The 17,176-nt window shown below is 43.6% G+C and overlaps 1 protein-coding gene across 4 annotated transcripts; it reads right to left on the bottom strand.

Moving 5' to 3' along the window:
- Nucleotides 1–4,928: 4,928 nt before the first annotated feature.
- LOC106588191 (dual specificity protein kinase CLK2) lies at nucleotides 4,929–16,996 on the bottom strand. Of its 4 annotated transcripts, none has more exons than XM_014176933.2 (14): nucleotides 16,850–16,996; nucleotides 13,755–13,954; nucleotides 13,238–13,526; nucleotides 13,115–13,126; nucleotides 12,312–12,402; nucleotides 11,143–11,209; nucleotides 10,276–10,392; nucleotides 9,441–9,607; nucleotides 8,797–8,891; nucleotides 8,169–8,298; nucleotides 7,353–7,435; nucleotides 6,786–6,865; nucleotides 6,404–6,494; nucleotides 4,929–6,200 (listed from the first exon to the last, which is right to left on the bottom strand). In XM_014176933.2, exons 2-14 carry the CDS (start codon nucleotides 13,952–13,954, stop codon nucleotides 6,012–6,014), a joined length of 1,611 nt encoding a protein of 536 aa, XP_014032408.1. In that variant the 5' UTR covers nucleotides 16,850–16,996; the 3' UTR covers nucleotides 4,929–6,011. The 4 variants fall into 4 exon arrangements, with proteins under 4 accessions (XP_014032408.1, XP_014032409.2, XP_045565279.1 ...); XM_014176934.2 differs by lacking the exon at nucleotides 16,850–16,996 and adding an exon at nucleotides 14,890–15,230; XM_045709323.1 differs by lacking the exons at nucleotides 13,115–13,126; nucleotides 16,850–16,996 and adding an exon at nucleotides 14,890–15,229.
- Between the last annotated feature and the right edge of the window lie 180 nt (nucleotides 16,997–17,176).

Here is a 17,176-nt window from a genome sequence, read left to right as displayed (position 1 = left end):
ACAAGTGAGCGTACGACAATGCAGACAGAACTGACTACCAGCACCAAATGACAGTGATCTCCATGGCTACAGGGGCAAAGAAAAGATCAAGCAATTGAAATGCATCTTCACATTCACTTACCCACTGGCGTAACAGTTTCTCTGAACCCCCGCAAGGTCGGAGTTCTTTTTGGAGGGTTACTGTCAAAATGATTAAAATAAAAAGTAGACCTCGATAACAGGCGCGTGGGACCCCCCGGCTTTGCGGGGGCTGCAGGGGTGTCCTGTATGCCAGTGCACCTACCCCCTTCATCTTTAAACAAACTCAAAGGTAGACTCAGCGAAATGACGTTGCCACGAGCAGCAGATATTGAGATGAGGGAGATGCAAGATGAGCTCACACAGTATCTGCACATGCGCACAGCTTGCTTCATGCCATTAGAGCATGGTAGGTACTGGACAAAAACAGCAGAGTTGAGCTTCACGCTTAGTTGTTGCGGGAATTGGCCCACTATGCTGTTTACTTTCTGCATCTACGTCATACCGCTGAGTCTACCTTTACAACTTTGGCTTCTTTATCACCACAAGTGTTGTTTTTCCTAGAGTTCAGTGTCTTCTCAATGTCTCACAAGGGCAAGTGTAGGTAACCTCATCCCGTCTTTTTTTGTTACCACATAAATATAGGAACATAGAGCCTGGTGGACCAGATTAAAGTGTTAGATATGTAGCTTCGGCCCAGGCTTTCACGCACATGAACGAAGCCTGGAAGCAGAGGCCAGGTGATACAAGTTGTCTTTTGTCTCACATGACCTTACACTGGTCCCCGCTAGAGGCCATAGAGCTCTGGGTGCCTCCTGTCACATTCAGACTGAGCCCCTTGAAGGCACCAAACAACTAATCATCCTTCGCAGCTTTCTGGTTGCTCTTAATCTACATGGGGATAAAAAAAAAAAAAAAAAAAGGTTAAATGATCTAAGTTTCAATTCTAAAATCCTGGCCAATGGTAGTCATGTAAACACTTTGTAAACAAGAGACATTCTAATTGAACTGACCTCGTATGTCTCTTGTGATTCCCAAGTTTCATCCATAAACTCCTTTAGTCCGTCAAAATGAAATGGGTATATTGTCAGATCAGATGTCCGTCCACTGAACGAGTGACTTCCATCTGTTATTATGACCGTTCACACACACAGAATTACCTTAGGGAGGCAGTGCTGGCTCCTCCTGACGGACCTCTCTACAATCTTTCTGTTTCCTACAATAACACAATACAGAAACAGAGATGCTTCAGTGGCATTGTGAGAGTCTCCCAAGCAGGTATACGGTGCATTCGGACCCCTTGACTTTTTCCACATTGTTACGTTACAGCCTTATTCTAAAATGTATTACGTTCCCCCTGATCAATACACACACACACCCCAAAATGACAAAGCAAAAACAGGTTTTTAGAATACTTATCTTAATGTGATATTTAAGTTCACACACCATTTACTCAGCACTTTGTTGAAGCACCTTTGGGCAGCTATTACAGCCTCGAGTCTTCTTGGGTATGACGCTACAAGCTTGGCACACCTGTATTTGGGGAGTTTCTCCCATTCCTCTCTGCAGATCCTCTCAAGCTCTGCCAGGTTGGATGGGGAGCATCGCTGCAGTTATTTTCAGCTCTCTTCAGAGATGTTTGATCGGGTTCAAGTCCGGGCTCTGGCTGGGCCACACAAGGACATTCAAAGACGTGTCCCGAAGCCACTCCTGCATCGTCTTGGCTGTGTGCTTAGGGTTGTTGTCCTGTTGGAAGTTGAACCTTCGCCCAAGTCTGAGGTCCTGAGCGCTTTAGAACAGGTTTTCATCAAGGACCTCTCTGTACTTTGCTCCATTCATGTTTCCCTCGATCCTGACTAGTCTCCCAGTCCCTGCCGCTGAAAAACATCCCCACAGCATGCTGCCACCACCATGCAACACCGTAGCAATGGTGCCAGGTTTCCCCCAGACGTGACACTTGGCATTCAGCCAAAGAGTTCAATCTTGGTTTCATCAGACCAGAGAATCTTGTTTCTCATGGTCTGAGTCTTTTAGGTGGCTCTTGGCAAGCTCCTAGCAGGCTGTTATGTGCCTTTTACTGAGGAGTGGCTTCCGTCTGGCCACTCTACCATAAAGGCCTGATTGGTGGAGTGCTGCAGAGATGGTTGTCCTTCTGGAAGTTTCTCCCATCTCCACAGAGGAACTCTGTCAGAGTGACCATTAGGTTCTTGGTCACCTCCCTGACCAAGACCCTTCTCCCCTGATTGCTCAGTTTGGACGGGCGGCCAGCTCTAGGAAGAGTCTTGGTTGTTCCAAACTTCTTCCATTTCACAATGACGGAGGCTACCGTGTTCTTGGGGACCTTCAATGCTGCAGAAATGTGTTGGTACCCTTCCCCAGTTGTGTGCCTCGTCACAATCCTGTCTTGGAGCTCTACAGACAATTCCTTAGACCTCAGATTTTTTTTCTTCTCTGACATGCAGTGTCAAATGTGGGACCTTTATATAGACAGATGTGTGCTTTTCCAAATCATGTCCAATCAATTGAATTTGTAGAAACATCAAGGATGATCAATGGAAACAGGATGCACCCGAGCTCAATTTCAAGTCTCATAGCAAAAGGTATTTGTTTAAACATTTTTTTAAAATACATTATGGGCTATTGTGTGTAGATTGATGAAGGAAAAAATGTATTCAATCCATTTTAGAATAAGGCTGTAACGTGACAAAATGCAGAAAAAAGTAAAGGGGTCTGAATACTTTCCAAATGCACTGTACTTAAATGCTGATACTTATCCAAGTAAGCTCTAAGGGACGGTTTCCCAGACAAGATTTAGCTTAGGCCTGGACTAAAAAGCCTGTTTAATTAAGAATCTCTATTGAAAGTGCTTTTTAGTCCAGGATTAGGCATAATTTCTGTCCCGGAAACTGGCCTTTAATTATTTGATATCTACTAAAAACAATGGCCAACCATCCCCACCTTTCTTTTTGAATGTCAGCCTGGTATGCTCTGAGCCAAGAGTCTGGTACAGCTCTCTGCAAGATTTGGTGCAAGGGACACTTCCTTCTGACTATGCTGTGCCTCCGGACTAAAACTACACTCTTCCGTTGAGCCCATGCTCACCACTATGCTCTTCCGTCGGTCCCCCATGCACTTTTTCGTGCGTATTTTGTTGTCCAGTTTTGTCCCTGTCCCCGACACAATTGCTGAACCGCTTGATGGGATCACCCAGGGACTTAAAATCCATCTCTAGTTGTGTGCGCTGCTTTGAGCGCTACAGTAGAGTTTCATCATCTCTCACTCAGAGCTGGAGGAACTCAACTAATGGCCTGTTTTTTCAAACCTGTCAACGGCAAAGATAAAATTATTAGGTTGGGAAGATTTTTTTCTGCACAAGGCTAGTACAAAGGAGGGAAACTACACAACTTAATACATGAACTGTCTCTGCAAGTTGATCTGAACAGTCTTAGAAAAGTGGCATTATCAATGACAGAATAGAACCAATGTAAACTACATTCTTTACAATACAGCCAACCATACTGATAATAAAGACATAACAAAAATCAATGCAACGCTATTTCAAGTGTGACCCGCATTATTATAATTTTTTGGCACATACCTGTAAATAGTCTATTTGCTGTAAGCAAAAAAGTCAGGTAATCCACATTCCTCAGTGGCAAAACAGTATTGCTTTGATGTACTCCGGTTGATGGACTTCTGTGCATTTGTCCGGTAAAGTGCCTTGTCTCCTCTTATTGGGATTTCACAGACAACCCTCCCTGCTTCTCAGGCAAATTAGCTAAAGACATAAACACTAATCTCATTAGAACCTACAGGGATGCAAACAAACTAGTATAGGAAAGAAACAAGCATCATGTCATGTAGTTTTTCAATGACGATATGGAATGACCCATTCCCATTCTTTGAATTTGGTTAGTTTGTAATGAACTGTCAGTGTAGGTATAGTTATAGGCCTGTGTTGCTAGGTGATATCTGTTAGTTCTGACCATAAGTAAAGAGTGAGGGGGCAGAGATAGAAATCACAGTCTGGAGGAAGACCGCATTGAGGCATGAATCACGTTTGTTTTCAATGTCAGAAAGGGGATATCTGCTTTTCTTTAGAATAGCTGCCATTTGAAGTTGATAGTGACTCATTGACGCAACCTTGAGCCACCAGCCGTCCACTACTTTGTACCCAAATAGCACAAAAGTCACTCAATCCCCACCACCCTTTATCATGTCTATACATTTTGACTGATGGAAATAAAGCTTTTTTACAAAATCCAATTAAACATATTTTCTAGGTTATTTTTTGTTTCTATAGCTAGACGTTTATTAAAAGGTTAATTGTTCCGATTCACCCAGTGAACTTAACCTTAGTTTACTGGCACACATCTACAGATTCTGTATAGGCTTTGCTCTAGTTTTCATGGTAGCAGATGGGGAAAAGAGAGGGAGCGAGGGAAAGCAGGCCTGGGAGGCCAACAGACACAAAGGCAAGATCATGAGTTACTGAAAGATGGATGAGTACCCATGATGGTAGGTACACCTGCATGGCTGCCACAGCTGATCCTCCTGTCCTTGGCCCTTCCTGTGGGTGACACGGCAGACTTTACAGAGGAGTGGCCATGGGTGAATGTCAATTAATATTTTCTTGCAAACCCTTTTCTACTCCTTCTCAAAACACATCCGAGGGGAGGGACCTTGGTCCTTCTCCTCTAATAGGGTTGAGAAGGTGAGAAGATAATTTGAGAGAGCCCATGTCCAAACTACTCATCTACAGACTATTTAGGTAGCAGCAGCAGCAGATGGTACAACACTACTAAATAGAGCAATAGGCCAGGGTCAGTCAAGGGTTTCCTGACAGCCTTCTATATCATTGGCCACGAACACACTTCTGTCATTAAATAAATCAGGGTTCAAAGACAGTCGAGTATTTAAGACAAAAACGCCTCCCCATAACTCAACCAACGGCGCTACAAGCCTTGGCAAAGGAGGACTTAACTTTAATTCGACAGAATCATACATAGTTTTATACATTGAAATCTTATACAAAAAAATAAATGTACAGGGAGATGAACAGCGGTAGCGTCTCATAATAAATACTGTAAACCATGTGCTGCTGTGTGCCTGTGGCGTTGGGATGCCATACGTTACTATTATGACCCTGTGTGTGCTTCATCTCAGACCACAGGCCTGATACTATCACACATGTAAAAGGCAGTTTGCAGTTTGTGTTGTATGGGGTCTGATTTGTGTGAGTGTCTGTCATTTCCCCAGACTAGATGAAGACCAGCTGAGAAAACATGTCCAGTTGTGAGTACTATTATTACATTAATATGGCATCAATCCCTCTCCTCAAAAGCATTGCATAACGTAACAGAGATACAGTAGATATATTATATCAATAGGAGAGGCCTATATAAGCAATAAATGTGGAGTGGCAATCACTCATTGACGAAACGTGCCATTTGATTGGCTAACATTAGCCAAGATCGATAGCTGTGGCATGGGCAAGAGTTTCCAAATAAATACAAGACAGTGCCACCCTTCTCCAAGCGTTTCACCTCAAATGAAGAGGTCACGATATTGGCTTTCAGAGCAAGGCTTCTCTTGCTCTCACTAGTGTTCCACTACACGAGGCCGGTCCTTTCCTTTACATGCGGAAGACTGGAGCTGGGTCTGGGTAATGTAAGGTTGGGCTAAAAACTCCTCTCTTGGTCATTTGCCTTCTGTGGAGCAGAAGCCGAGAGGACTAAAAGGAGGGCTGTCTTTTTCTGAAGTCCTTCTGGTTTTCTAGCTGCCAGCATGAGCCTCTCTCCTAACTGTGGAGATGGGTGGGGGCAGTACAGTAAGCAGGAGGAAACAGGTCCATGCTGTGAATGGCCAAAGGATTTCAGACAGACTGGTAAGGTCCATCAAATTTGGCCGTACCGCCTTAAGTGGTCGTATCAGTCTGCTCCACCTGGAGAAAAAAAACCGCTCTACCATTAAGAGTCTGTGGAGGTCCCGGGTCACCGGCTGATGTCGCGATTGCCCTCCCAGCTCTTCCCCCCCACCGCATCGCCTGCTGTCCCCGATTCGAAGAAAGGGTGTCTTAGGGAGTCTGCCAGGGCCAGGCGCTTAGCGGGCTCGTATTCCAGCATGCTCTCAATCAGGTCAAACAACCGATGGTGCTCCTCGGCTTCCGACAACAGGTACCTCTGAGAACATACAGAGATGTGATCAACATAATGAAAATCAGGAAAATGTGAATACTATATTTGGGGTTAAGGTTCATTTCAATAATGTCTAAATAGAGGTTGATATCAGAAATCCCTGGTTAATCTGACATGGGGGGGTGAATGGGAAGGAAGATAAGTAGTGGGGTGCTACACAAGGGAGGGAAAAGGAGCTGCTCGCTTACCCGTAAGGGTTTGCAGTTTTCCCTTACGTATCTCCCAGCTGACGAGCTCTCGTCCCAGTCCAGACGGCCACGGTAAAAATATTTCTGCTTCCTGAGTTAAAGGGGAGAGAGAAATTATTGCAAAGATTGAGGAAGAGCGGCATATATAGATAAAAACAGTGTGTGCGCAGGGGCAGCAGCATGGAAGAGTTGCCATAGGGTTCAATACCCACAGACAAAGATCACCAACAGGCCCTTTGATGTGGCATAAACCCACAACTTTACTTTGATGCTCTGCATCAACAACTAGACAAAGCAACACTATGGGTGTGTTTGATGGATGACTTTTTGACCTGCAACTACACCGATGCACCTGGTCGTGTGTGTATGTGTGAGGTTTGACCTTGTCTTGCGTATCATCCTGGAGGGCACCGGCCCCAGTATTCTCTCCATCATGGCCAGATGCTCCCTGTTATCATGAGTCTGGGGGAGGGATGAACAAACAAGACAGCAAAGGTAAATCTTAATTGCATCTCTTTCAGTGTATACATGGCCATAAATGTAAATAGTGGATATCAGCAACTAGACTGATGCCAACACACACCATTATCAGAGACCTCATCTATCTTGCAACTATTTGACTGATAGCTCAGAGTAAAATGTGGCTGAAGCCGAAAGCTTTGAATAAAATGAGCGGAATAGTATGAGAGCGCCATCACCTATGGTGTTCGCATAGCCAGGCAGAACTCAGAACACAGAGGACAACGTCAACCAAGGGTTGATCCCAATTGGATTAGCAGCTGTGTCTCTCTGCTGCGCTCTCTGGCTCAGTGTGTGTTCGCTGCGAAAGCCATTCTGGGCTTCGTTCAGTCCTTCCTGACAACCTGAATCCACCAGACACGGAGAGTCATCTTGGAAGGCAGCTGTCGCCACAGACAGCATGGGATTGGGAAGGGAAGTGGGGTTTTACCTGGAACAAGGTGAAGCCCAGGTAGTACTCGAACAGGATGCAACCGATGCTCCACACATCACACGGCTGGCTCCAGCCCAGCTCTACAGGACAAAACACAGAATGGGTGAATGTTTTTGGGCTGGTTTCCCCAGACACAGATTAAGCCTAATACTAGACTAAAAGTATTGTCAATTGGGATTCTCCATCTGAATTGGTGGTGTGTAGGCTAATAAAACAATGAAAAAGCTCAATGTAAGACCCTAGCCTCACACGCTTGCTCCAGTGCTTCGATTTATCAAAAGCAACAACCAAAGTTTCGGCAGCAGCAGCTTTCTGTCTTAACATTGGTTGTGACTTCACAACTAGCATCATAGATCAAGAGGGTGAAGATTTAGTTTCTTTAAATAGAACAAGGACTCATACAGGCCACATAACAGACCATGGGTAAGCTTACACATTGAGCTTTGAAAGTATGTGAAAAGACAATCAACCCAGCTCAACTCTGAGCAAGCACACTTGACTAATTGTCTCACATACTGCAAAGTGAGTACAAAGCCAGTCAACTGTGCTTAGTGTCTGACTGTGGGTTGCTGTTCAGTGTCTACCTGACTGGAACCGAACTGGCAGATTATGGCAGTTCAATGCCACTGCCAAGGAACACCCCCTGTTTTAGAATAGCCCAGACATAGCCCAACCAGACAGACTATAGCAGTCCATTGTCAATGTAGTGGCTATACCACCCTTAGTTTAGAATAGTCCTCATCCAATTGTTCAGCTAACTGGCCTGAAGGAAGATAGGGCTAACTCTTGAGTCTGAAGAGGAACGTCACTCACCTAGTATGACTTCCGGGGCGCGGTAGTGCCGTGTGGAGACGATGGTGCTGTGGTGCTCGTGGTCAAATGTGGCGCTACCGAAGTCCACCACCCGTACGTCCGTGCTCTTCACTGTCCGCTCGTCGCGCTTCTGTAGGGAGGAAGGTGAAAAAGGACATGGCTCAGAACCTTATAGTTTTGTTAAAAATAAAAAGGCAGAATGGTACTTTTTTTCAAACCTCATGAAATGTGTAAAGCTAAACTTTTAGACAATTGGCCAGTGAATGACACCTTGATTAGTCCATTCCTGATATCTAGTAACATTGACATGATCCATTTTCATGCTTCTGACATTAAACCATACCTGTATCCAAACTGAAAATGATTCCCATTTGTTTTGATTTGGTACATTTAGGCCTAATCGTCATTTGCACTTCAGGCAATAGCTGACTGCCAAAGCATTTGCGATGACACTCAGGCTGTGTCCCAAATGGCACCATTTTCCCTATATAGAGCACTACATTTGAACAGGCCCTGGTTAAAAGTAGTGCACTATTAGGGAATATGGTACCATTTGGGAGGTAGCCTCTGAAAGCAAAACAGGCTCTGCAGAAAGCCTAGTATCCTGAGGCCCAACTCCTCGTCTCACCTTCTCTACATTATAGGTCATAGTGAAGTCGGAATTGACAAACAGGATGTTTTCTGGCTTCAGGTCTGTGTGCGTCAACTTGGTATCATGAAGAACTGTGAGGAAAAAATACCAGTTAAAATCCCAACAGCCATTCACATTCGATGGTGGTCAATGAAAAAAAACACTCTTCTGATAGGTGTGTTTGAACCAACGATGCCCTCATGTGGCTAAAGGCTTCTTATTGCAAACAATGGTGGCCTTATATTCCAATTCCAACCTCTCTAGGTGAGTAAGGAGGGGGATAGCTAAATCAACAAAAAGGAATGAATGAAGGATTGTGTCACGGTAGTGATAGGGGTCTATGTAGGGTATTGGTTGTTGGAGTGAGACCAGTTGGTAGGTCATGTTGAAATTGTTAAAGAGAATGTGCTCTTGATAACTCATCTGGTTAAACAAAGGCAATAAATACAAGATAGTAGCGTAATATCGGAGTGCACTTACACTTGACAGCCAGGCTGTGGAGTGGCAATTATGACAAGTTGACTGCTAGTTTCTGCACTTATGTCGGGCCGTTATTGTGAAAGAAAATGTGTTCTCAATTACTTACCCGGTTAAATAAAGGCAATATATTTTTTTATATACAAATAAATATATAAACTTACACTTGACGGACAGGCATAGCTGGTAGGCCATGTGTCGGACCTGGGCGATGGAATAGGGCAGGTAGTTGTTCTCCTTGAGGAAGTCGAAGGTGCTGAGGGCCAGCAGCTCAAAGGAGATACACATGTGGCCGTGGTAGTCGAACCAGTCATACATCTGCACACACAGGCTGGGAGGAAAGATGAGAGGGGTTACATAACTAACAAAGTAAACATAAGCCAATAAAAACAAAATGATACACAGGTTCCTGTGTAATTAGGGGTTTTCTTCAGGATCAAAAAGGAGGCTTAGGTGGTGGGTGTGGGAATGGGCATGGTAAGCAAGGCTACATTTCTGAGGCCAACCCATCTCAGTGATGTAGAGAAAGGTTTGCATTTATTAAGCCAACTTCATGCAAATCTACAGATTTCTCCATGGATCCGAGAGATATTTTTGCAGTTTAAAAGCAAATTTCCTGCAATTCTACACAGTTGGCCATGGAGCTGAGAGAAAATTGTGTAGTTTTAAAGCTCAACGTGTTAAACCTAATAAAATCAATACTGCTAAATTCATTGTTTTTGGAATTTTCAAGTCTCCTTGATTGTCTAGCTTTTATTTTGGTGATTGTTAGTTCTCAAAGATTATATTATTTCAAAATATATAGGCCCATTATCTTTTCTACATACTTCATACCTGATTTTAGTCATTTAAGTTTACACGGAAAGTGTTTTTCCATTCCCGAAAATTAATGTAATTACACTGTTTGGAGAAAGTAATTCAATTGGAGAAAAATTGGAGAAAAATCCCTGGTAATGAACAATACACCGTAGTGGTCTGAGTCAGTAGTAGGCTACTCACTGTTTGTTTTCCGGATCTTTCTCATTGATTCTCTCCAGCACATTGATCTCCAGACGAGCTGCTTCCTTGTATTTCTCCACATTTTTTATGATCTTCAGAGCAACAGCGGCCCCTCCCCTGTAAGACACATACAGTATGAATGACAAAGACATAACTAACCACACCACATGATGAATATAGACACAAAACACATGAGGGAATACCTTACGGTGCAAAGCTGCGATTCCCTAAGTTAGGTCCATCTACATAACCCGAGTTCGTGCTGTTGCTTGGGAACCTGGTGTCACAGGTTTGGTAGCTAAAATAAGATGGATACCCTAAGGATAGCTTTTGAAAACAGATTTTTCAGTCTCTTTAACATGATACATTTGTCCAACCTTGTTGAGCCATGAAATTCCACCTTATTTCATACAAGCAAACTGTATTGTGATGAGTACATTCTATTCCCTTGTCCTTGCATTTTGATAATGCAACATGTTATGTTCCCAAAAAGAATTTTGACTTTATCACGTTCAAGTTCAAACTTGTATTGTGCTTCAGGGGGCAGAGGCAGGGACATTAGCATGGAACAAATTTGCATGGGGTATCATTGCCCTACCCGCTAAACTCATGCCCTATAGAGAAGCACACAGACGTCTATAGTGAGCCTAAGTGCAGGCGCTAATACACCCATAGCAAACGGCCACGACATTATGGAATAACAGGATTAGCCGAAGGAGGAGGGCTCTAACTCTAGAACTACTATTTGTAAATAGTAAACACCTAGTGCAGGTAGAGGGAACACAAAGAAAAAAATAGGACTCCGGAGGCTTTAAAAAAGGGCCACCAGCTAACAGTCAAAGCCGTTGTTTTCATACGGATACATACCGACGATGGTCAATACATTGCATCACCCTCCCAAAGGTGCCTTCTCCCAGAGTGCTGACAATCTCATCTGGAAGACAGACAGAGAGATGGGGAAAGAGAGTGGGAAAGAAGGGAAGAGAAGAATTAGACATGTGGACCGGAGCAGGAACATCAAGGCAAAAAAAGTGACAGGCGTTTCAATACTAGCACCCATCCCCCTTTTCAGGTTGTAGACAAATGGGATGCCAAAAAGAATCTTTACTTTTACACGGTCCTAGATAACCTATGATAATTGGGGTACACACACTACCAGAACAAATTATGGGAAAAATTTTGAGTGCCCCCCAGCAGCCTATAGGAAGGAAAACCAAAAGTATATTCCTACAGATGTTGTGGTGGTGTGCCTATTTTAGAGCAAGGGCATCGGGAGGGAGGAATGTGTTGGGTTTTACTGGTTAACCTATGTAATTGGAAAAACCCACTCAAGCTAAATTTCTGAAATAAGTGTAAATGTGCAGACTAAGCAAATAAATTTAGTTTCAAAACTAGAAGAACATACAAGTCATGCCAGGGATACGAGCTGGAAAATGGTAAAACTATATGTTAAGTGGGTGGATGTTATGAGATCATGGATCATAATAACTGTGGTTTTTAAGCATACAAATCATGCTCTTAATTTACCACTACAAATACTTCTATAAAGTGTAGCATTATAAAAGATGCAACACTGTCAAAGGTCAAAAAATGCAACACCGCAGACAACTTAAGGCCCTATGGATGTTTACTAGGTAGGTCTCATGTTAGTTTTGAAGTTAAGGGATAGATATGAGGGGTTGCAAAACGAATTGCTTTTCCCACTTAATGTATTACAAAAAATTATTTGTTTTAGACCTGGACTTTAAACTAAAACGCAAGAGACAATTAAGAAGTTGGGGAAATGTTGTTTTAGGGGAAAACTCTAATATCTCTGATATAAAATCACAGCTAGATAGCCTCAACACAACGAGCAGTATTTATCTAAAACCGATATCCTCAAAAAAAATGGTGTGCTATCCACCCTGCTTTTTGAGCTAGAGCGAACAGCATTCTACCATGGCATCATCATCAGGCACTCCCCTGTCAGTGAATGCTCTATGGTTTTAAATACTCATATGGAGAAAGGGTTACGATAGAGTAGTGGCAGTGAGTACATCTCTCTTGCAGGACGTCCCCACTCCGACAGATCAGGTGCCCTTCCTCGTCGTCCCTCACACTCAGTGCCCGCGTCCGGCTGTCACTCCGCTGTTTGCAGCCCCCACAGCATTAGCAGGTCACGACACGACCGACAGGGGACAGGGGGTTTTCGGGGGCAGCCGTAGCCACGGCGATGGAAGGCGGCACAGGTAGAGGAGGGAGGAGGAGGGTGATGTTGTAGTTGACGTAGTGGTTGTAGGTGGGTGTGGTGGTCATAGGGCGATTCGTATGACACCACGTGAGGAAATATATAACGATAGGGATATAGTGCAAGGGAACAAGTCAAAGATCACATTTTGTCCTCTGCTTCTCTCCCCCTCTACCTTTTAACCCGTGCTATTACAAATAAGGAAGCAACCTGCATATCCATTCATGAACAAAAAGCCAATTCAGAAAATACCAAAAATATCTACATCAAACTATGATATTGCCCACTTAAAACGAAGCAGAGTACTTCCCAAGAAAACAAATAAAATGAGAGGATGATAAGGCAATCAAGCAAAAAATAGTTCAAGATTAAAATCATCAGAGATACATAGATACATGCCACCCTATGTTCCTCTCTCTCATTTATGTCTACTTAACGCAGAAGGCGAGAATGTGGATGATGCTTTATCCACGTGGGTCCAAAAACAGTCAATGTCTCACTACACAACTCATTTTATGAGAAGACTGTAGAAGGTAAATCTGGATTTAACTAAGACAAAACAGCTACTCAAATCCTGCTGGCAAAAACAAAACAAAAGATTGTACTACTTACCAAGTCCAGGAGCTGTGGACAAGAGAAGGTAATAGAGAAGTAGAGAGACAGAAAGACATGAGAAGAGAAAGATAGAAAGGAGCGGGAGGGTTAAAGGACAAGCTCGGGCCGGGCTGTACTCACCGAGGAGGATGGGCTATAGGACCTGGTTCTACGCCGCCTTCGTTTGTGCTTACGCCTGCTGCCCTTCCTTCGGTACGACTCCTCCCGTTCCCTCTCGCGCCCCCTCCGGTAGTCGCACATGCTCGGTGAGAAGTCACGTGCGTAGTAACCGCCGTCAGCTGCTGCTGGTGCACCTCCATGTTCCCTTTCCCGGTTTCCGCGGTCTCGTTCGCGGCTCTGGTCCAGGCGCCGGTAGCCCTCACAGTAGCGCCGGTCGTATGGCCTGCGGTCTGCCGAGCGATTGTCGTAGCTGCAAAAGAGGCGCCCAACACAATGGGTTAGAGCGGTGGTGTCTCTGACCACCAACTCAGGTTACACATTATTCAATGAATGCCATCAGAGCACTTTGATACTGGTTCATGAACCTATTGAGAGTTTAAAAAACATTTCTACCAGAAACTATCATACGGTACAAAAGCTTACATACCAATTATTTAGTTTGCAAGTACACAAATATAACACAGCCATACAAACACACCTCCTGGAGCGAGCGTAGCTTCCCTCCTGTCGGTTTCCCCGTCCCCTTCTGTCCCTGTCCCGATCCCTCTCCCGGTCACTGCTAGAGGAAAAAGAGGGCGATCTGCGGTGCCTCTGCTTGCGTCCTCTGTCTCTGTCCCGGTCTTGATAGCTGCTCCGGCTGGCCCTTTCTGAGGACGGGTACCGTCTCGAGTGTGGCATCTGTGACAAGACATGTTACTTGGTATTTCATTGCCGTTGGTGAGGGGTTGGATTGCACTCAGTAAGGAAGGGATACAGAACAGCTGCATGGTGGGGGAAAGGAGGAAAACTAGTCAAAGAAAACCAAGTGAGGATCCATCCTCAGCTCTCCCATCAAGCCATTAAACTCTGGAACTGTTTTAAAGTCACCATTGGCCTCATGGGGGAAATCACTGAGCGGTTTCTTTCCTCTCCAGAAACGGAGTTAGGAAGGACGCCTGTATCTTTGTAGTGACTGGGTGTATTGATACGCCATCCAAAGTGTAATTAATAACTTCACCATGCTCAAAGAGATATTCAATGTCTGCTTTTGTTGTACCCATCTACCAACAGGTGCCCTTCTTTGTGAAGCATTGGAAAACCTCCCTGGTCTTTGTGGTTGAATCGGTGTTTCATTTGCTTGACTGAGGAACCTTAAAGATCATTGTATGCGTGGGGTACAGAGATCAAATCAAATTTGATTGGTTACATACACATATTTAGCAGATGTTATTGCAGGTGTAGCAAAATGCTTGTCCCCCTAGCTCCAACAGTGCAGTAGTATGTAACAATTCACAACAATACACACAAATCTAAAAGTAAAAGAATGGAATTAAGAAATATATAAATATTGGGACAAGCAATGTTGGAGTGGCATTGACTAAAATACAGTATAATCCATATATACATATGAATTGAGTAAAACAGTTTGTAAACATTAAAGTGACTAGTGTTCCATTATTAAAGTGACCAGTGATTCCATGTCTATGTACACAGGGCAGCAGTCTCTAAGGTGCAGGGTTGAGTAACTGGGTGGTAGCCGGCTAGTGATGGCTATTTAACAGTCTGATGCCCTTGAGATAGAAGCTGTTTTCAGTCTCTCGGTCCCAGCTTTGATGCACCTGTACTGACCTCACCTTCTGGATGATAGTTGGGTGAACAGGCCGTGGCTTGGGTGGTTGATGACCTTGATGATCTTTTTGGCCTTCCTGTGACATCGGGTGCTGTAGGTGTCCTGGAAGACAGGCAGTGTGCCCCTGGTGATGCGTTGAGCAGACCGCACCACCCTCTGGAGAGCCCTGTGGTTGAAGGCATTTCAGTTGCTGTAGCAGGCAGTGATACAGCCTGATAGGATGCTATCAATTGTGCATCTTTAAAAGTTCGTGAGGGTCTTCGGTGCCAAGCCGAATTTCTTCTGAGGAACTTGAAGCTTTTCACCTTCTCCATTGCGGTCCTGTCGATGTGGATAGGGGCGAACTCCCTCCGCTGTCTCCTGAAGTCCACGATCAGCTTTGTTTTGTTGACGTTGAGGGAGAAGTTATTTTCCTGGCACCACTCTGCCAGGGCCTTCACCTCCTCCCTGTAGGCTGTCTTGTCATTGTTGGTAATCAGGTTCTACCACTGTTGTGTCGTCTGCAAACTTGATAACTGAGTTGGAGGCGTGCGTGGCCACGGAGTCATGAGTCAACAGGGAGTACAGGAGGATGCTGAGTACGCACCAAAATTAGGTACTCATTTAATCACGGTAAACACCAGTTGTGGAAAAAGTACAACACCTTAGTAGAAAATTACTCAAGTAAAAGTGAGTCCCCCAGTAAAATACTACCTGAGTAAGTCTAAAAGTATTTGGTTTTAAAATGTACTTAAGTATCAAAAGTAAATGCAACTGCTAAAATATACTTAAGTATCAAAAGTATAAATCATTTACAATTCCTTATTATTAAGCAAACCAGACAGCATCATTTTCCTTTTTACGGATAACCAACACCATTTACATACGAAGCGCGTGTTTAGTGAGTCCGCCAGATCAGTGGCAGTAGGGATGTTTTCTTGATAAGTTGTGTGAATTGCACCATTTTCCAGTCCTACTAAGTATTCAAAATACTTTTGGTTGTGAGGGAAAAATGTATGGTGTAAGAAGTACATTATTTTCTTTAGGAATGTAGTAAGTGGTCAAAAATATAAAGTACAGATAACCAAAAAAACGACTTAAGTACTTTAAAGTATTTTTACACCACTAGTAAACACTTATTTCACAGAGTGAGGCCATGCAACTGATGTGACTTGTTAAAACATGACATTTAAGCTTTTCATTTGTAATTAGTACAAATTTAAAAAAAAAAACATAATTTCACTTTGACATGATTGGGTAAACATCTAAATTGAACTTTAAATTCAGGCTGTGTAACAACAAAATGTGGAAAAAGTCAAGGGGTGTGAATACTTGAAGGCACTGATAAGTTGGGGGTGGCCTTATAACTAACGTTACCTAGCTAACGTTAGCTAATAAGCCAACTAACGTACTGTACCTAGTTAGTTGATGTCACCTGGTTAAATGCTAACGTTAGATAAGTAATTACGTGAATTAATCACTGTGCCAGTTTAGCTAAATGTGATAGCTAAAGACATGGGATTACCAAAAATGTGTAGTTAGACAACTAGTAAACTAAGCATCTTCATAAATGGCAATTTGTTGACCGAGACTAGCTAGCTACGACATTGTCGAATTGGCTGGCTAACGTAAGGTATTACTAGCTAGCCGACGCCATGATATTTCGCAGAAATGCAGGCACACGAATTGCTTTCGTGAAGAATTGCATAAATTGTAATTTTGTTCGAATACATGTTTGGTTAACTATTTCTGATATTTACCTAACGTTAGCTAATAGTTATTTAGATCGGCTGACTAGCTAGCTCCCTAATGCTAGCATAACATTGGCTAGCTAGCTAATTTGACCGCCATTTTACCTAGCGTTACCTAGCTACTCGCGTTCGTTAGCTTTGATGCTAGCTGACTATAATTGGACTCGCGTGGATCAACATATCATTGAAACCAGAATACAATGTATGCACACGTGTATTTCCATATTATTTTACCGTTATATCAGCCAGGCCTGTGCGTTTATCCCACAGGAAATCCGTGTTTGCGCTTCAATTCCTAGTTTTCACTTCTCACTATCTGTTCAGCTAGCTAGCGCTCTAACCTCGTACAAACCATCCTGATATCGCGAGCTTACATTCTGTTTCGCTTTACAGAAACAGAATGTAAGCTCGCGATATCAGGATGGTTCGAAGCTACGAGCACTGCTCCCCACAAGTAAACAACTCCTAATTGAAACACTCTTCCAACCGCAGCCAGACCACAGAGCTACTGTTCTGTCTTTGGCGAGATCCTTCTTCAGGTGCGAGCTAGTGCCTTTAATG

Source organism: Salmo salar, chromosome ssa27 (assembly GCF_905237065.1).
Source record: "Salmo salar chromosome ssa27, Ssal_v3.1, whole genome shotgun sequence".
NCBI classification, from domain to species: domain Eukaryota; kingdom Metazoa; phylum Chordata; class Actinopteri; order Salmoniformes; family Salmonidae; genus Salmo; species Salmo salar.
This window is presented reverse-complemented; position numbering and strand designations above follow the sequence as displayed.